This window comes from Pteropus medius, unplaced genomic scaffold (assembly GCF_902729225.1).
Source record: "Pteropus medius unplaced genomic scaffold, Ma_sr-lr_union100, whole genome shotgun sequence".
Lineage (NCBI taxonomy): Eukaryota > Metazoa > Chordata > Mammalia > Chiroptera > Pteropodidae > Pteropus > Pteropus medius.
Window position 1 is genome coordinate 64793 of NW_024352785.1, and position 19372 is coordinate 84164.

Consider the following 19372-nt stretch of genomic DNA (forward strand, 5'->3'; position numbering starts at 1 on the left):
GAACAGAGGGAAATTAATTGAGCAAGGTCTTGAGAAAGATCAGAGGGACTCAGAAGGAATGAAGGAGCTAGGCGCGGATAGATTACCTTTTAAAAGGAAGGGCTTCTTTTCCACTGAGATGAGATAAAAAAAAACAGATAAAAGTTAATTTTTAAACAGGATGTAAAGAGATGTAAATAGAAGCTGAAAACAGTCCTATTTAATGTCTCTCTTTCTCCTCTGTGAAGTAAAAAGCAGCATCACCTGTGAAAAATTAGGATTGAATGCATAATCGGGGTTTCTGTCTGTTCCATTGCTCTAACTAAACCAGTGTGGGCACAGAGCTGTGCAAGTCATTTGTGATCAGGCACTGCTTTGTAACATTATGTCAATCCATCATCTTCTAAATCACTAACACAGCTGTCACTTTCCTGCATAAAAATTCCAAATAGAATTGTCAAGTCACACCTCTTGTGTGTTCTGGTAACAACTTGAACACTCCACATTAAATTTTTATAGATTTATTGACTGTAAGCACTAGCTTGGGAAGTGCGGGAGAGGGGAGGAGCTATATTCTTATACTATCAGTGCTATGCTTGACACCAAACTCCTCTACATAAAAAGCATGGTGATAAAATTGAACTACATTTTAATATAATTGATTAGCCATAGTTCAATTTACAAAAGTTCATGAACCCCTAAAGAATAAATACAGAGTGCCTCTCAGTCCTCCACCCCAGCCCCGTATTTTTAGAACTCAAAAACAGTTCCTGGCATTAAGTAAAGGGCCAGTAAATGTTTCTGTAAGCTGAATGTTTTGACTTTTTGAATTGTTCAACAATTAGATGCTACGTTTTTGAGGAGAGTAACTCCAGTCACAGCACTGTGTATGACAGTTGCCTTAAAAATTAAACGTTGAGAGAAGCAGTTTTGTAAGAAAACTATAGAATATAATGCATTTCTTAGACAAAAGAGTTTGAGAATTGTAAACACAATTGTATATAATAAATTGTATATAACTGTATATAATAAAAGCATATAATAAGTATGAGAACATATTATCTATAGCCTCAGATTTATTTTTTTTTTAATTCTTTTTTGAGGGAGTCTTATATCAATGGCAGAAAATCCAAGTATAAGATAGTAAAAAATGTTAATAATCTTAGTATGTAAAGAATTCATGCTTACTAAAGGAAAGACAACCTGGTCAAAATTTTGAAATTTATTATTTTGGTATTTCTTTTCTATGCTTTATAAGGATCAAAATCTTTCTATGAAAGGTAATTTAAAGAGCTATTTGATATTATTTAAAATATAGAATATCAAAAAATTCACTCTTGGCCAGTATCTGGAAAGAAAACCTGTGAAATCAGAAATATGTCCCATTCTACTTCTTTTCGAAATGAGAAAAGAAGTCAGTACAGTGAAAGCTGCATCCGCCAAACAATTCTCCTTAGTTATTAATTTCTCATCTAACTGAAAATCCTTCCGATTATCTGCAATGAGAAAAGATTTCTGGCAAAATCACTAGACTAGGAACAATGATAATAAAAAAAATGTAAATGCATTTTTCACCAGAGCCAGAAATGCTCCATCAAGGAAAAGGTTGAGAACGCAAAGCACCTTTACTTTGGTAGTAAAACAACACCGCCACCTTTTGATAGAAATATGAATTGCAAATCTGGGAAGTATATGAAAGGATTTAAAATTAACACCTTTCTTAATTTTGACGGGCACATTTTTATATCTAGTGCCTCAAATTTGCTTACTAACTATAATTTCATGAAATATAATTTTTAGAATTTAAAGAGATATTGGATAGTCCCCATAACTAAAAATTGTGTTTTTTTGTTGTTCTGTTGTTTTGTTTTTTAAATTTATGTGGTTATCCTCAGTATATGGGGGAGGACTTAAGCTTTGGAGCCACAAAAAACTGGATTCAAATTCCAGCTCTGACACTTACTAGCTTTTTGGCCTTAAAAAATTAATTTCCTTGGGCTTTAGTTGTCTCTCACATGAAATAATTGTTACCATTGTAGTGAGTATAAAACGTGTAATACATCTAGCACACTTCCTCATACTCAATAGATAAGCAATAACTAATATTTTTCAATAAGCAATAACAGCCTCATGTTCACTAGAATTACCTGATCTTTGCTATCTGTTTTTAAAGTGTTTTCAACACGTTTTGCCGCTTATAGTTTTCTGACCTTCAAATTCCCTGTCAAAGATATATGGTAATTATCATTACATCATTTACCTATACGAATAAAAGGAAAGCCAGTAATAGATTGACTTAATCTAAGACAAAAGAAGGACATATACAAAACATAGAAAAGAGTGGGGAAGAGAAAAAAAAATTAGCCATATTTGATACAGTGATTTAGTTTTTCCTCTTCTGGGGCAAGCTTCTGTTTTGCTGACAACTAGCAGAGACTAGTCAGAGTATTCTGTCACTGGAAAGCCAGATGGGTCAGTTGTTTCCATATTCTCTGAAAAATCTCAAGAATACAGCTGAGGAGCATGTGCCAGACTGTCTTTGTTTTGTGTCCATCAGTGTGTTAAGCATCTCCACTTAGTTATGACAAATCTGCTCCATTTTCCTTGTCAGAATTTCTCCCATTACCATCAGCACATGATGCCCTGCACCCAACCTACTCTTGGAGCTCTCCATAATATATACTGTAGTGAGTGTTATGCCCCCATTAGTACTGAAGTGGCTTACTAATGCAGGAAAAGAAGAAAATTATCAAATGGTGCTAATTTTTATTTCTGAAAGGAAGAGCCTTGGGAAATTTTTAAAATCAGGTAAGTTTCTCTCCATTGCTTTCCAACTTTCTAGCCCTTTCTTCGCCAATTCACCTTACTTACTCTGTCCCAGGGAGAACATGATTTTCATACTTTCAGACGTCTCAAAAGTACCTCACTCCTTAAAATTACCACATTATTCATTTTCTATCCTTTGTTTTCAAACCAAACTTTTATTCTTAAAGATCAAAATCAGAAATAAGAAAAATAATTAAATCACTGACAAAATATGATTCATAACCTTCACATCATCTTCAGTGTGTTAGTTTATATTTAACATTTTCTAACCCCGATTTCACTTTAGAATCACAGAGGAAATGTTTAACAAGTGAATCTAATTGGCCCTGGATGGGGCCTGAACGTTGTTAATTGTAAAGCTCCACAGGTGATTTTGTTGCCACTCACTCAACTCAAACTCTAGCTAATGATTTTCAAAAAGAAGACTTTTTTCACAGGTAAGAGAGGAAAAAATTTACTAAATAAGCAAATCTTGTTTATTTCTTCCGAACAAGTAAAAGGAGGACACAAAGACAGTAAAGTAACTCGAAAAGATGAAACTCATGAAAACAATCTGTAAGGGCCTTATTCTTAACTCATTGCTACCTTCAAATACATTATAGCACTTAACCTACCTACCCAACATCTTAGCTTAGACCAGCCTACCTTAAGCATGCTTGGCACATTTCTATTAGCCTGTAGTTGGGCAAAATCATCTAGCACAAAGCCTATTTTATAAAGTGTTGAATGTCTCATGTAATTTATTGTATACTATACTGAAAATGAAAAATAGTTGTTTGGGTATTCACCATTAACGCACACAGCTGAAAGCACACTGGACCTGAAGAACGTTTGAAGCGCTGAACTAAAACAAAAACAAAAACAAAAAACGCAGGCAACACAGCACACCATAGCGTATGGGTTGCGTACCCTCCTGACCTTCCTGCTGCCCGGGGAGCCACAGCTTGCTTCTGAGGCCCAGCCTCTGGAGAACACCGGACTGTTTCTTGCTAGCCTGGGAAACGATCATAATTCAAAGCATGGATTTTATTGAATGTTTACCGCTTTCATGCCATCTTAAAGTCAGAAAATTTTAAGTCAAATCATCGTCAGCCAGGAACCGTCCAGTAGGCCGCTTTTGGGGACAGAGTCCCATCCAGACAGCTTGACAAAGTCGTGTTCCAACATGTCTCACGGGATGCGAAATTCTCATCTTCAGATGTCGTGAGCTACCTCTCCAAGGCTTCCTGTTTGTGTGTCACTAGGGTTAAGCCAGGAACCCAATTCTGTGTTCCTCTCCTCTCTCAACATATTAGAGTACATACTCCATTCTGATGGGACTGAACTCAGCAAACATCCAGTTAGGGAAGATACCAGCCTCCTTTCTTAGAAACATCCTCAACATTACCATGATTCTCTCAGGGGCTTCTCATTTGACTTGGAAGCACCCAGCAAGGTTTTTTATTGTTTATTTGCCCAGCAATGTATTTTTCGTTTTGTTTTTAACATTATTTCTATCACTTCTTCTTTATGAATCAATTCTATTGGGGTATAATTTACTTATTGTAAAATGCACCATTTTAATATATAGAGTTCAACCATTCAAAAAAACTAATATTGCCATCGCAGGAAATAGCTCTGCCATGCATGCCCTTTTGCGGTATTAACTATTTCTCCAATGCTACTTTCCTGGGTTAGGTTATTGCTCTATGGATATTTAAAATGTTAACATTAGAAGAAACTGAGTAAAGCTTATAGGGGAATTGTTCGTACTATTTTTATAACTTTTTAAAAGTATAAAATTATTATAAAGTTTAAAAACAAAGTCAGACAAGCTAAATCTAAAATTAGGATGTAAATTCTTGAGGATGATTTTTAGAAGCTAAATTAATTTTAGCTAAAACACTAAAATATTTTGATCCAATGTACAGATTGTTTTTTAAAATATGTCTTTTATTTATTTTTGATCACTTACATATAATGTGTAAGTTAGTGTTTACTGTTTTGGGTACAAAAAATGCTGAAGGAGCCTGAATGTGTTGTAGTGAGGGGTAAAAGACATTACATCTCATATTACTGTCCAATCTGATCTGTTTAAAGGATGCTATACTATTTTGACAACTCAAGATGAATTAAATATAACCTTTCCAAAACACATTACTTTTGCAGGGTCAGATATTTTACAGCCAGCCATTTGAAACATGTATCCTACTCATATAAATCTTATATACCCATCTGTCATAGATGGGGATTATTGTGAAGAATTTTAGTACATATTTCATAATGTATGTGCTTTATATTGAATTAAATTCACCTGCTGAGATACCAGAAATCATCGGATTAACTAAATTACATTCACCAAGTTCAAAAATACACTGATTTCCCTCTCCCAACCACGTGTGCATGTTTTCATAAACAGATAAATCGTATTTTAAAATCTGTACCATTTAATAAGGTTAAACATTCAAAACAATCCAGTAGTCTGATTTTTTTAAAAAAGACATGTATACACATTTTGCATAATTGTTTACAAAAGAAAATCTTGAAAGAAAATAGAGCTAAAATTTTATTTATAGTTTCCTCCAATTTACATAGCTAAATCAATTGTATACAGTTCTTTCCATGTATGAGTTTGGATTTACTACTTTTGTATTTCTTGCATTAAGGAAATCCAAATGTTAAAATAAAAGTCTTAAGACATATATGTAATTATGTACAAAAATCACCATAGGTCGACTTATAGATTCAAGCTAAGTTAAAAATCATTACAAATTGTGAAAAATACATACTATGAAAAATTTTGTTTTAGAAGTAGCATACCAACCCATATAATCTAGGAGAATCCAAAAGTATAAACAATGTTTATAAATTACAGTAGTGTCTTTCCTGCCATATTATAAAAGGAGGTATTCTTTATAAATATATATATTATAAATAAGAGACTGACTTCCTTCAAGCGCCAAAAACATTTTCACTTTAATCATTAGTAAGAAGCAATGTAAAAATGTATCAAACTGAGTACACAGAATACAATGAAACCCTTAATAACTAAAATTCATTATAAATGCCAACTATTTAGTCACTTGTTCATCAAACTATTTCTATGTATGGGGTGATTTCTTTTCTCTTAATTAAGTGGACTTAGATGAATATGTTTTCAGTTATTGTGTTTCCTCTCTTGCTGTTGGTTTCACATCTTTATCAGTGAGTTCCTCAGGATTTAACATTATTTCACATCCAGAAAAATTTTCAATTCCACATTTCTGCGTATAGGACACAGAAAACCTAAACTCTCCTTTAGCCTTGGCTCCAAAAGGAAGCAGCATTTAAAATGTGTTTGTTGGGTGAGGAGAATGATTCTGAATCCAAGTATCACGTGTTTGTTCCCCTGCCTACCCTGCACTGTCTCTTTGGTTGCTATGAATTTCCTGCTTCCCAAATACTTGAGTTTTTGACTACCCAGCTGGGTTCAACAACTGGGGTTTATACGTTCTTGGTTTAAGTAGGTCTCTCTCTCTCATTCCTGACCCCATTGCTCCTCTAATTCTCTAATACTCAAAGTATTAGAGTATGCTTGGTTGCCTAACTCTAATTCATTCCTTATTGCATTTCAATTTATAAATGCTACTAGTTTCTTGACTCATCTTTGGCCACAGATTACCATGAAATCTTTTAAACTCTGTGAATTACTAGTGCTTCTGATCCTGGATTTCAGGCCATTACACTCAGTTTGTTATTCTGATCACAGTGCTTATAAGAAAGTAATTTCAGGGAAAGCTAATTAGAAATCTGATTGAATTGGTAACCTTATTTTACAAAAATTTCAGATGAGTATGAACATCAACACTTTTCTTATCAGTAAAATTCCTGACCAGGTATAAGTTATTTTTGTTGATGTTCACTGATCTATTTCCTCTGTATGCTGAGTAGACAAAGTTGGCTGAAGTCTGACCTGAATAAATGGAATGTTATAACATTATCAGATACATGAAATACTTTACCTTTCAAATAAATGGATCAGTTAAAGAGTAGAGTGTGTTTTAAACAAACAACAATAATACATACCTTCTATAAGCAAAGCACTATTTCAGGTGCTATAAGTAATGTACTAGGTAATCAGTTTTTACAATGAAATTAAAGTACTGAGTATCTAAACATTGATCAATAAATAGTTCATTAAGAAATTTTTTCAAAGAAAAACAATAAACTGCACCTAAGCCATTGGAGGAAAAAAAAAAGAAACCTTTTGTGTCTAATTGGTTATTTTCTTTATTGAAGCTGATACTTTCCTCCAGAAGACATGTAATTGAATAACACTATTACAGATTCATTAGAGGAAAATGTTAAAAATCAACGATACAACAAATTACCTCCTGGAATTCTTGAGTTAAAGTGAAAATGTGTGTATATAATGATAATATTTCTGAATTCACTATATACTTTAATAGTTGGGTAACTTTCTGTGATAAAGGACAGATTAGTATATGTAATTTTAAAAATAAATATTATTTAGCTGGTTTTAAATTCGTGGGCTTTCAATAATAAGTCTTTGAAAATCATTACATAAATTTGATTAGTTTAATTTTACACTATAAATTTTCTAAATAAGCCCCAACTACTGAAATGATAATTAAAATAAAACAAGTTGTTAGAGGGATGGAAACAACACTTTGTTTTTAAAATGTAAAGTTAACTAATCATTGGCTTTTTTCTTCTAGTTTAGTTTATTAGTTGGGTATTTTGTATCTAGACAATGGGAAATATGTGTGTGTATGTTTTAAGAGGCTTCTGGTGGGTTTGAAGGCACAGGTCTATATCTTACATTTAAACAAAAATCAATAAGAGTCCATACATATACAGAAAATACACTTAATTATAAAATATCAATTTTAAAATGATTGTCCATATTGGGTAGATAATGCTGCAATGGCAATGTGCATTCTTACAAATGGAGGCCAATTTTCCACCTGTAAAATGATTTCTTCTTTTTCTATTTCACCTTTCATTTCCTGCTTTGGTGGGGGTCACATTCTACTGAAACAGCAGTCCCAACTGCATTCGGATTTTGAAATGACACATCTGTGTCTAATGGTGGCGGTTTATACAAAAATACTGCAAGCCCATTGAAGAAAATGGTGACAATTTTACAAGCAACACCTAAATATAAAAAGAAGAATGAATCATGTATCTGGGCCTTACAAATTATTATAAAAATTAATTCTCATGGAGAAATTTTTCACAAATAGAAATTTACTAGTTTAAAGAGAAGGAGAACGTAGGCATTACACTTAAGTGTTTTAAATTTTTAAAACTTTAGAGAGAAAGATGATATTCTTCAATAAAAAAAATCTATATACATTTCAATGAACTAGCCTTTGTTTTTTTCTAAGCAATAAAAATGTACAATAATTATTCTATTCTTGGTTATGAATGTATATTCTTATAAAATAAATGTTTTATAGAATGGAATAAATCCATGTTCTATTTCTAACTTCATTTACACAACACCATATCTAATTGCAAGCAATCAAAAGTCAATGACAAAGGAAAACAGCTTATAATATCCTTGAACCTGAAATAAAGGTATAGAATCTTCATGTTCATGATAGAAAATAATTCTAAAAATAAAAAAGCTTTGGAGATTTTTTTCCTTAGGATATAAAAAAAATGTTAAATTATAATAATGGTGACTGTTAAAATAACAGCATAATAGTCCCAATAATCACAAGAAGAAAGTCCTGTGCAGGTAGACAGCAGTGCAGAAGCAATGGGCCACCAACTCAGAATGATAGGGCTATATAATAGTGGCACTGCCACCTGGCTTTGGTGAAAACAATTTCTTTTTTCTTTTCTCTATTTATTTATTTTAAATTTTATTTTAGTTTTTTTAATAATTTTTTTTATGGTGACATTGGTTAACGAAATCCAAAGGTTTCAGCTGTACACTTTAACAGTAAGACATATATATATACATTTATGCTGTGTGTTCACCTCCCATAGTTAGATTTCTTTCTGTCACCCCATATTTGACCCCCTAAGCTTTGGAGTTCTTAAGGGAAAGCCTCTATGGAAATATATCACATACAATACTCAACCAAATTTACTTTTAAATATTAATTAAAACATGAAATATTAAGATTCACTTCACCAGCTTTTGTTTTCAAAAAACTCTGTTTCATGCTCAGCCAAAGAAGAGAAACTAGTCCTTGGCACAGTACAAGCATGTAAATTACAGTCAAATAAGCTAAATGGCCTTTGCGATGTAGTTTTTGCAGTAGCTACTTTGTGTTAATTATTAATATTTTACTCAAAAACATGTATTTGAAAAACAGTAATGCTTATTGACCTAAGCATTTCTAGATTTATAGAAAGATTAATTATATAGCATTACTGTTACAATGTTTTTGGAAAATTTAAGAGTATGTGTGCTTTGAGAAAAAAATTCTCATGTCCATCACAAAGTAGGAAAAAGAACAATTCATTCCCTATATCTTTTGGTCAAAGAATACAAACAACCAATTAAGTTTTTAAACATAAAAACACATTGGGGAAAAAAAGTGCTTTTTTTAACAGGTAAAAGTGGTAAGATGATTAATTTTGCCAGATCTAGTCAATATTTACTCTCCCATTGTTTTTTTGGATTTATGTATTTATTTTTTTGGTCGATATTTTATTACTGTCACTATAAATTCAGACAGCATACTCTGGGTTTAAAAACATGTAAGAGCAATAAGCTATCTAATACATGTGCCAAAATAATGAGATCAAAATTGCAATGAATATCACATATTATATAAGTACATATATTATATTTTTATCTAAGAATTCTCGAACATTTTAAAACCTAAGTAAGTAACCATTTAAGATTTCTTTTTCTTCTGATACATCACCAATTTACTCTAAAATTATCAAGAAGTCACTACTTACTTATGGCCACTAGCATATGTGCCATCTTGATATTATCATAAATCCAACAAGCTCCTTTAATTCCACATTCGTTAATATCCCAGAGAATACATGTGCTGTCTATTGTGACGCCAAAAATAATTGGTCCAGGTATTGAGCCTAGAAGAATTATATGTGAAATATACATGGGTAAAGATTACAGTTTATAATTATAGATTTTTATATTCATGGTTATACATATATTTTATATAAATAAGAATAGGTATTAATCTGTCCTTTTGCAAACCAATTGGTTCATGTACAAGTAGTAGGGATATAAGGAAACACAGAGAAAACATTCTAAAATAATTACACATAATTATGTATTTCTAATCAATTCAAAAAATTATTTTAATACAAATCTCTGGTATATATTGCATTAACATTTAGTTAAGTAAATATTTTAATTCACTGCTTTTCTAATATAATGAATGTCTTTGAAATTAGCTCTTATACTTTAAAAAATCAAAATAAATTATCAATGCACAATATAACTCTGCTAAACTACAATATGTGTGTTATATGTGTATGCATGTATGTATAAACTAACATGGGCATGCGTATACATATATGGACATATGATGACATGTATGTGCATGCATGAGAATGCACACATGTACGTACACACACACATACTAATACTAACATGCCTAGGAGTACTGCTGTCTCAAATACACGCACTCTCCCCTCCATGAAGTCAAGCAGGAGGCACTAAACTTTCAGATAGCTAAGGAGCTTCCAACTGTTACAAATTAAATACATGATTTGAAGTTGTAATTCTTAGACAAAGATTTCAGCCTGTTCTTTCCTGACCTGTGGCATGATCGAGTCAGGAGAGCACTGGACTGAGAGTAAAGAGACCATTTTCCTACTCCCATTTTCACCAGCAATTGCATAATTATAGGAAAATCCCTTTTTTCTCTCAGGGCCTTAATTTACTCATCTGAAAAACGAGAAAGTTGGTCTAGGTGATTTCTAATATTCCTGCTTTTGGTTTTGGTTTTTAAAATGATCTTAGTATTATGTACATAATATTATGTGTAAAAGTATACACACATAATTATGTGTATGACATAATGTTTCTGTCTTCTTATCCTTTCTATATCTGGAATCTTATACAACTTTCTGGTATAAATTCTTTCTTACATCAATTCTTTACTAATTTTCATTGCTAATGTAACATAATTATGTCCCAAATGGAGAAAAATGCAGGGAGAAAAGGAATTACAGAAGTTATAAATAAGACATTATCGTAATTTATTTTGGTAATAGGTTTTATATAATAGAAAAAAGTGTGTATTTTACTGCGCTCCATTAGAAATGTGTTGATTATCATATATTTCAAACAAATAGGATATACTCTTTAAGGTTATATTCACAACAGAATTAGAAAGTATAGCTAACCAATCAGGTAGGTGAAAAGTAAAGTCATTATTTTCTTAAATGATATACAAATAGTATATTTTAAAGGCTTGAAAACAGCTTTCTTTAAGTATAATTATGTAGTTTTCCACTACATTTAAATTAATTATTTTCTTGGCGTATACTATAAATGAACAAATCATTATCACTAATGAACAAAACAACCAAGTTAGCAATGAAGTAAAAACAATGGCATACCTAATAATCGAAGCATCATAAACTGTGTTCCCAATGCTAGAGATCGCTGCCTTTGATTAACACACCTGGAGATATTGAACACACATGAGGCCAAAAATGGTTGTGTAGTATATTCACTTTTTGAACAAATTCATTTTTATACCAGGTTAGCATTTCTAGATTAAAGTAAATGTTATTCACATGAAAGAAACAAATTACTTGTAACAGCTTATATACAGTTCAACCTTTCTGGAATCATGAAGGAAGAAAAGTGTTATCTGAACTAAAATACCACAAACACCACCAAAAAGATACAAATAAATTTTAATGAATATACTGAATATGTATGAATTTTAACAAATGTAAAAGAGAAAGGATATTTATTAGCGAGATCTATTTTTGACTGTCGCATAAGTCACATGTCACATGACTTAAGTCTCAAGCAAATAATTTTTTACTCTCTTACTAACTTTGAGAAATCATACCTATGGGATAAGAGTACAAATATGAAACAATGTAAAACAATTGCTGAAGTTCAATTTGAGTCAACAATAATTCCTTAAATAACAACTATCAAATATGAATGATACATGATGTTGGCACACCAGCAAGTTAGATGAGATATAAAAGAGATCAACTAGTCCTTAGAAACAAATATGCCGTTGAAAGATGACTTAGATAATATTCAGAATTTTTAAAAAGCATATTCCCTATTCTCTAAAATAACCCAAATTTCCATACAGAGTAATGTTAACAGACTATTTAATGCTTTTAGACAGAATCACTAAAACTTCCATTTGTCAAAAAGTATGTGAAAATGTAGTGAGTGAGTATCAAGGGACAAAAACTGAAAAGGAAAAAAGCTAGAGTTTGTTAAGAAATATGTAAAGGCTGATGAGCTTATGGAAAGGCAAACAGGAAATATTTTTACAAAGCAGTGTAGGAAGAGGAAGAGCAACTAAAAGCACAAAACACTGTGAAGAACCAGGTGACAGCCAGCTTCTTATCTACAAGCACTGTTCACAGGACGGTTTACTATCACAGCACCTACTGTATAAGGTAGAATGCATGTCATTCTGATTCTGATATATATGGAGTACACTGTATTTCCATCATATAAGTACAAATGAACATATCTCCAGCTTACAACTGAAGCCTCATAAATGAAGGAGTAAACTAACATCAAGCATATAACAGGTGGGCAATGCTAGGATACTTTCACATACATGAGTTCATTTAAACCTCATACTTCTGGGGTTCAATGAAGTAGCTTTCCTAATGCCATAGAACTAATGATCTTGTAAGCACTTAATTGGTATTGGAACCGATGGTCAATATAAACCCAGATGAATCCTTGATTCCATTTTCTTTTCACTCGACATGTTGCCTTAGGGATGGCAAATTTCAAAATATAATACATACCTTAGGATGGACACAGTTATAGGAGTACCAGCCATAAAGGTAAAAACAATTGTAGCAAAGAAAACGCCAAGAAATATGGGCAGATTTGTACATTGAGTTTCACATTTTCCAGCTTTAGCTTCAAAGCCAAAACTTGCTGCTGTAGGTATTTCTGTTTTCATTTCAATACAGGAACAGTTGTAATATATCTAGAATATTAGACATAAAAATACCAAAAGTGCTTATCTTGAAGACATGTTTTATCATTGTAAATTAGGTGATCTCTAGACATGGCACTCTTACACAGTCTTAATCCATACACAACAAATGCTGCTAAGAAAGAGTAATTAACTCTAAGAAAGTAAGCAAGGGAAAACAGGGGCCATATTTACAAAGTAGAATCATCTGTATTTGACTTTTGTGTCCATTACTTCAACTTGAAACCTATTATTGACTCATGATTTGTAAAACAAATTGACAAAAAGATAACAATTACATGATTGTGCACATTCTAGATTGCTCTGAATAGACCATAATTGTTCAAATAGTTTTCTTCTTTTAATTTTCTTCTGTTAATTTTCTTCTTTTCCATTATAGGATATAAAGAAAACACATAGTGACAATCTCTTTATTTACACTAGTTTAAAAGAACACTATAATTTTAATAAGTGCTATAGTAAAATTAATATGTCACAGGAGTTTGGGGGAGAAATGCTGCTTTCAACTAAGCTTTTTTACTATAATTTTCTAAACTTTTTGAATTGCTTTACCAAAAGCAAACTTTATCCCTCTTAAGATGACATATTTATGACAATCAAAAACTAGAAGATATTACATTACCCAGGAGGCTATTTTATATATAAATAACATATTAACTATTTAATATAAATACACATATATACACATTTGTAGACATAAAAATTAATAATACAAAATGTTAGAAGGTAACATGTTAAAAAATCACAAGTATTACTTTTGTATGAAAAATTACATATTTAAAAGTTAGGCATATTTATTTTTTAAGGGCTTTTTACATCTCAACTCCATCCTTACCAAAATCTTTACATATTTAAGGCCTCAAGAAAGTCAGAGCAGAGCCAGAGAAGTCAAAGGAAGTGGTGCTCTTATTGTTCTGGAGGCCAGAGACCTTTTTTGGGTGGTAAAAGTATTCTATGACCACTGGTACTAATTCGGGACACCCAAATATGTGGATGACATCCCCAAAACAGACTATTTTATCCTCAGCAAACAGATATGTTAAATAATAAAGTAATGTAGCCTTTAAATTTTTTAAGAACAGTAATATCTGTCTTGATGAAACTTTACTATTCTCTTACATAAAAAATGTATCCATTTGCCTAAATATAGCTAGCTGTTAGCATCTGTTTTTATAGTATAGGTCACTGGTGTGAAATACGAAACCAATATTTCTGTGAACAAATGTGCATAGGTGTTTATTATTAAATTATTATCAATGCACTCTGCCTACCTGAAATATTCTATAAAAATATCCTGTGAAAAACTGAGTTGTTACATGGAATAAGAAAGCCACATTACATAAAAAAGTTGTTACATGGACATAAAAAAGCCAGAATGAATAGAAAATTTGTAAATTAATGTAACTTGCTTTTCCTAAACAACCTCTAGAAAACAATGTACTATTTAAAATGACAATTATAGTATTTGTAAAAAATATAAATATCAAATTAACCATATCAAAATAACCAATACCATTTTAAGTGTGTTGTGGGTATTATATTTTTACTATTACTTATGTGTTTATTTTTGGTTTCCTTGTGCAGGATAGTATTTGTATCTATGCATGTTATTATTCAAGTAAAACCCTTCAAATAACTTAACTCCTTGTCATAATCTTCTAATTAGAGTTAGTCAATAGCACTTATTGATCACATTTTATATACAGGAAAATGCTACCTACTTATCTACCTCTCAGAGTAATCGATGAGTTACGTTCCAGGCAGTTCTGATGCTATAATATGCATCATGCTCCTTATAACAGACACAAATACCTAATTTTCTCAACCTGTTTTGAAACTAAAGCAATCCCAGATGTCCACTGGTTTGAAGGTATGATAACCTTCGGTTTTGGAATCGTAACAATCTTCCCGATGTATTTTATTAACTTTCATACGCACTTTATAGTACTGATCTAATTAACTGTATTCTAAGTATTAAAACTGCACATACATCATCCAAGTCTACTATGACATTTTTTCTAACATATTTTTCAATGTTCTTATATGGTCATTTTAAAATCTATAAGCTAGGTAATAAGAAAAAATATACATTATTTCTCACATTCTGGTTTACCCCCAGCAGGAAGATTAAATCTAGTCTGTTGAGATAAATATTTAATGTATTTATTACACACAAAATCACTAAAGATGTGTGTGTGTGTATATATGTATATACACGCACAAAACATATATAAATGTGTATATCCACACACACAAACATGCACATCCATATTAGAAGAAATCTAAAGTAATTTTATAGATTTCAAATAACTATATCTACTTAACTATGTAGAAGTCTTTTCCAGCAATCTTAAATTTATCTTTATATAGAAAAAGGAATGTCATTTCACTAGTCCATATTACAGATATGCTTTTGTCATCTTGTTTATTGTGGTATCTTAATCATAGTATATATTTCCCTCAGGTCCTTTTAGTTTTCACATTATCTATTAATGATAACATATCATACAGTATCATAGTATTAGTAATGTGAATATTACTTTGTGGGTGGGGGAGGGTTCTATGGAAAGTAACCTCATGTGGTGAGGTTATGCCCTAGGCATATAACTTATTAGTAAAAGGTTTATCTTTGCCTTAAGCAAGCTCTGTCTATTGTTTCTATGCATCTAGGTTAACACACCTTTGAAATATTCCTTAAAAACCCTCAAGAGAGCACATGATCTTGTTAACTATCCTGTAATCCAATCCTCACTCTGCTTTCCCGGCCCTCACCCAATCTTCCTTATCTTCCCTTCCTAATTTCAAATGCATAAAAGAAGCTGCAAAACTGTTATTTTCTGAAGCATTTGAGATCTTGCTCCCCTGCATATGTAATCAGTTTGGCTCAAATAACCTCTTATAAAAATTCTCTGTGGGTTTGGATGTTCTTACATCAACAATTTGTTCCCAAGGTTCTTAAATTTGAAATCTGTACTGTAGATATAGTATAATAAAATTGGATTCTCTTAATTTAACTGTATTAAAAAGAAATCATATCTAATCCAGAATTAAAAGTAAATTTGTATTTGAGAACAAGTTAACGATTTGGACACTTTTAAATGAATCCATGGTTCATCAAATAAAGACAACAAATATTTATGTTTCTATTATATATATACACTGTACTTAGTAAGTTACCTGACTTCAAGGAGCATGAAGTATATTTGAGAAAAAATAAAACAATGTAAGAGGGTAAATAATATTTCACTACTATAATAGAAGTGATATTACAAAAATGTATATAACTGCCAAGTTGATTTTCCAACAATAATTGCACCTGAGGTATAAAAGAAGAATCTTTTTCAGTTTGCTTGTTTTTTAATTAAGGAACGAACATTGAATTTGAGATCTACCCTCTTAACAAATGTTAAGTGTACAATACATAATTGTTGATTATAGGTACAATGTTGTGCAGCAGATCTCTAGAGTTTATTCATCTTACTTGACTGAAACTTTATGCCTGGCTGCTGAATGGAGGAGGTGGGCCAGGAAGGAAAGAATAGGCACTCATAACTCCATCAGAGGGATCAAGAATGCCATTCATAAATATACGAACATATTGACACAAATTACCTTTGGCTGTCTTTGTGAAACAGAATTTTTACAACCTGCAAAGCAGGGAGAAAAATATTGGACTCCATCTCTTCCACAGACAGGATAATAATATGATCGCATACAGTTACAATTGGCATTACAAGGAGTAGTCAAGTTCCCCAGGTCTCCCGTTCTGTCAACAAGAAATGAAACATGGACAAGTGACCTATAACTTTTAATGAACAGTTCAGAAGCATTATTATATCTTGTCATTTAGTCATTTATTCAGTCATTCAACACATTATTACCAAACAAATAAAACGAATAAAATGCTTGCCTTTTCACATAGAGCTTAACTTTTTGTGCAAGAGAAAGGCAGTAGAAACAATAGTTATATAATATAATGTCTGTCAGTGATAAGAAAAATAAGCAGAGTAAACAAACAGAACAGAATTTCTCATTTGATAGCAAATGACTTTTTGGGGAGCTGGTTCTGTGGATTACTGGATATTGAGCAGTATCCCTGGCCTCCTCCCCCTAGATGCCAGTACCATCCCCTGAGTTGTGACAACCAAAATATCTCTAGACATTGCCAAAGATACTTCTACAAACCCTTATTTATTCATTCATTCAGTTTAGACAGGAGCCTGAGATGAATTTTAAAGGATGAATAAAAGTTTGCTGGGTAAATGGGGAAGGTGAGTGGTACTTCAGAAAAGCTGGTACAAAGACATAAAGGTGAGAAATAGCACTCTATATATGAAGAAGTATAAATATAAATAGCATTTTATATACGAAGAAATATAAATGATGTCTGAAGCAGAGAATGTAGGAAATGAAGTTAGAGAAGAGTCAGGGTACAGATCGCTGAGGGCTTAGAGGACCTTGTGAAAAACAATGGGCTTTAACTTATTTTGAAAAGGTAACCAAAGTATTTTTAGACTGGAAAGTGACACTGTCAAAAGCATATTTTAAAGAAATAATCCTACGAGTTATATAGAATATGAATTTGAAGGGAGACCAATTATAATATCCCAGACAATAAATTATGATAATGTATAGGAGAAGTAAAATAGAACATTTAATTAAAGTAAACAGATTGAGAAATATTTTGAATGTAGAATAAGTAAGATTTGGTGTTTGATTGATTAAAGGTGGAAACAGGATGGAAAAGTCAAGAGTGACTCCTAGTGTGTAACTTGGTATTTTGGTGGACAAAAAGAACTAGTTTGGGGAAAGAAATGATAGGTATGGTTTTATACATATCAAGATTAAGAGTCTCAGATTTGGTGAGGAAATCTGGCCTGGGGCTAGATATCTTAATATTCATTCACATATACATGTAGCTAAAACCAGTAGAATATAAGATCAACCCATGTAGAGCGAGAAGAGGGTAAAGAGGTCTTGGAGTCCGTTCATTTCATGAATACATAGTAAGCTCCAATTATGTGCTAGACCCAAAGTGGTGGAAATTATCTAAAAGAAATAAAGAGATTAGAGATAGAAAGAGAGAGAGAGAAATAGAGATAGAGACAGACACAGAGAGAGAGACTGAGAAAGGAAGGAAGAGGGGAGGAGAAAGGAAGAAAAGAAAAACAAGAGGAAGGGTAAAAATCCCCATTAACCATTAAACTAACTTTTTGCTCTAGGGGTCAAAAACAATAAATGAAGTGATTTATGTAAGTATTAGAAGATAATAATTGCTATGCTGGAAAATGACAATATTTAAAAAAGTAAGGGAGAACAGAAGTTCATGAAAGAAATAGATTTAAAGATAGAAAACAAATTGGAAGCAAATCAGGGAGTGTGAAGGAAAAGGTGATTACAGAGTAAATTTAAAGAAATTCTTCACTCTGCCTAGAGTCTCTTCTGCTTCTAATCTATTCCACAGGCTGTTGCTAGATTTCTTTATCAAGAATGATTCTATTCACAAAAGCAAACATTACAGTCAGTCTCTGCCAACAACTAGTTTACAACATAGATAAAAAATAAGAGGACAAAAGAAAAACTACTCCTGCAACTCTAGAAACAGCCTCTGCACAATAATTTTTCAATTTAAATTTTCCAATGTATAATTCTCATATTATTACTAAATGATTACTAAGAATATGAAAGTTTAAAACAGTATGATGCAAACTACAGTAGAAACAAAGAAATATAGCATACATTCCTTATCAAGCTTCGGTCACTTTAGCCTATATATTTTATACAGTTTTACTTCATGAGGTAAAAGAGAAACTTGTTAGAATAATAGCCAGTGTTTGCAAAGTTTATTAAATTGCTTTAATGTATACATATTTTTAAATATATAAAATATTTTAAATTTCAAAAATTTTGAATATTTAAAAATATATACCCGAGTGTATAAACACACATATATGTATATGTGAGAAATACATTTATCACAAATAGAATTTAAATGTTAATTTCTTATATGAATCCAAACTATTCTATAATTACTCCTCTAGAATGAGCAAAGATTTCCTAAACCTATGGCAATAGCTTGATAGATATGCCTCTTTAAGGAGTTATTCAGATAAGCAATGAAAGTCCATCTGTAGGTTGAATAGAGAAAAAATACTGTGTGTACTTACTATGGTATTTCATATTCTAAGTGTAAAGTAAGACACAAATCACTATTATAAACACTATCAAAAGAGACCCAACGATCCCATAGATTGTGTCAAGGCAATATGAGAACAATAGAAAATTTTTAGTAATTAATAGATTTGTAGTAATATACTTAGACAATCACTTTTCAATTGAATTTAGTGTTTTGCCCATTAAACATTTAATAATGAATTAATTTAAAATATTATGAATATTAAAGATATCCCCTGAAATAATCAGTA

General features: G+C 31.6%; 1 protein-coding gene across 1 annotated transcript in view; it reads right to left on the bottom strand.

Annotated features, from left to right (window-relative positions):
• Positions 1-7327: 7327 nt before the first annotated feature.
• SLCO4C1 (solute carrier organic anion transporter family member 4C1) overlaps positions 7328-19372 on the bottom strand; it is a 50523-nt gene continuing 38478 nt past the window's right edge. The window contains exons 9-13 of the mRNA XM_039848357.1: positions 16560-16713; positions 12751-12938; positions 11350-11414; positions 9712-9849; positions 7328-7941 (exon numbers count right to left, since the gene is read on the bottom strand). Coding sequence (XP_039704291.1) covers positions 7787-7941; positions 9712-9849; positions 11350-11414; positions 12751-12938; positions 16560-16713 — 700 coding nt within the window. The 3' untranslated portion in view covers positions 7328-7786. The remainder of the gene's footprint in view (positions 7942-9711; positions 9850-11349; positions 11415-12750; positions 12939-16559; positions 16714-19372) is intronic.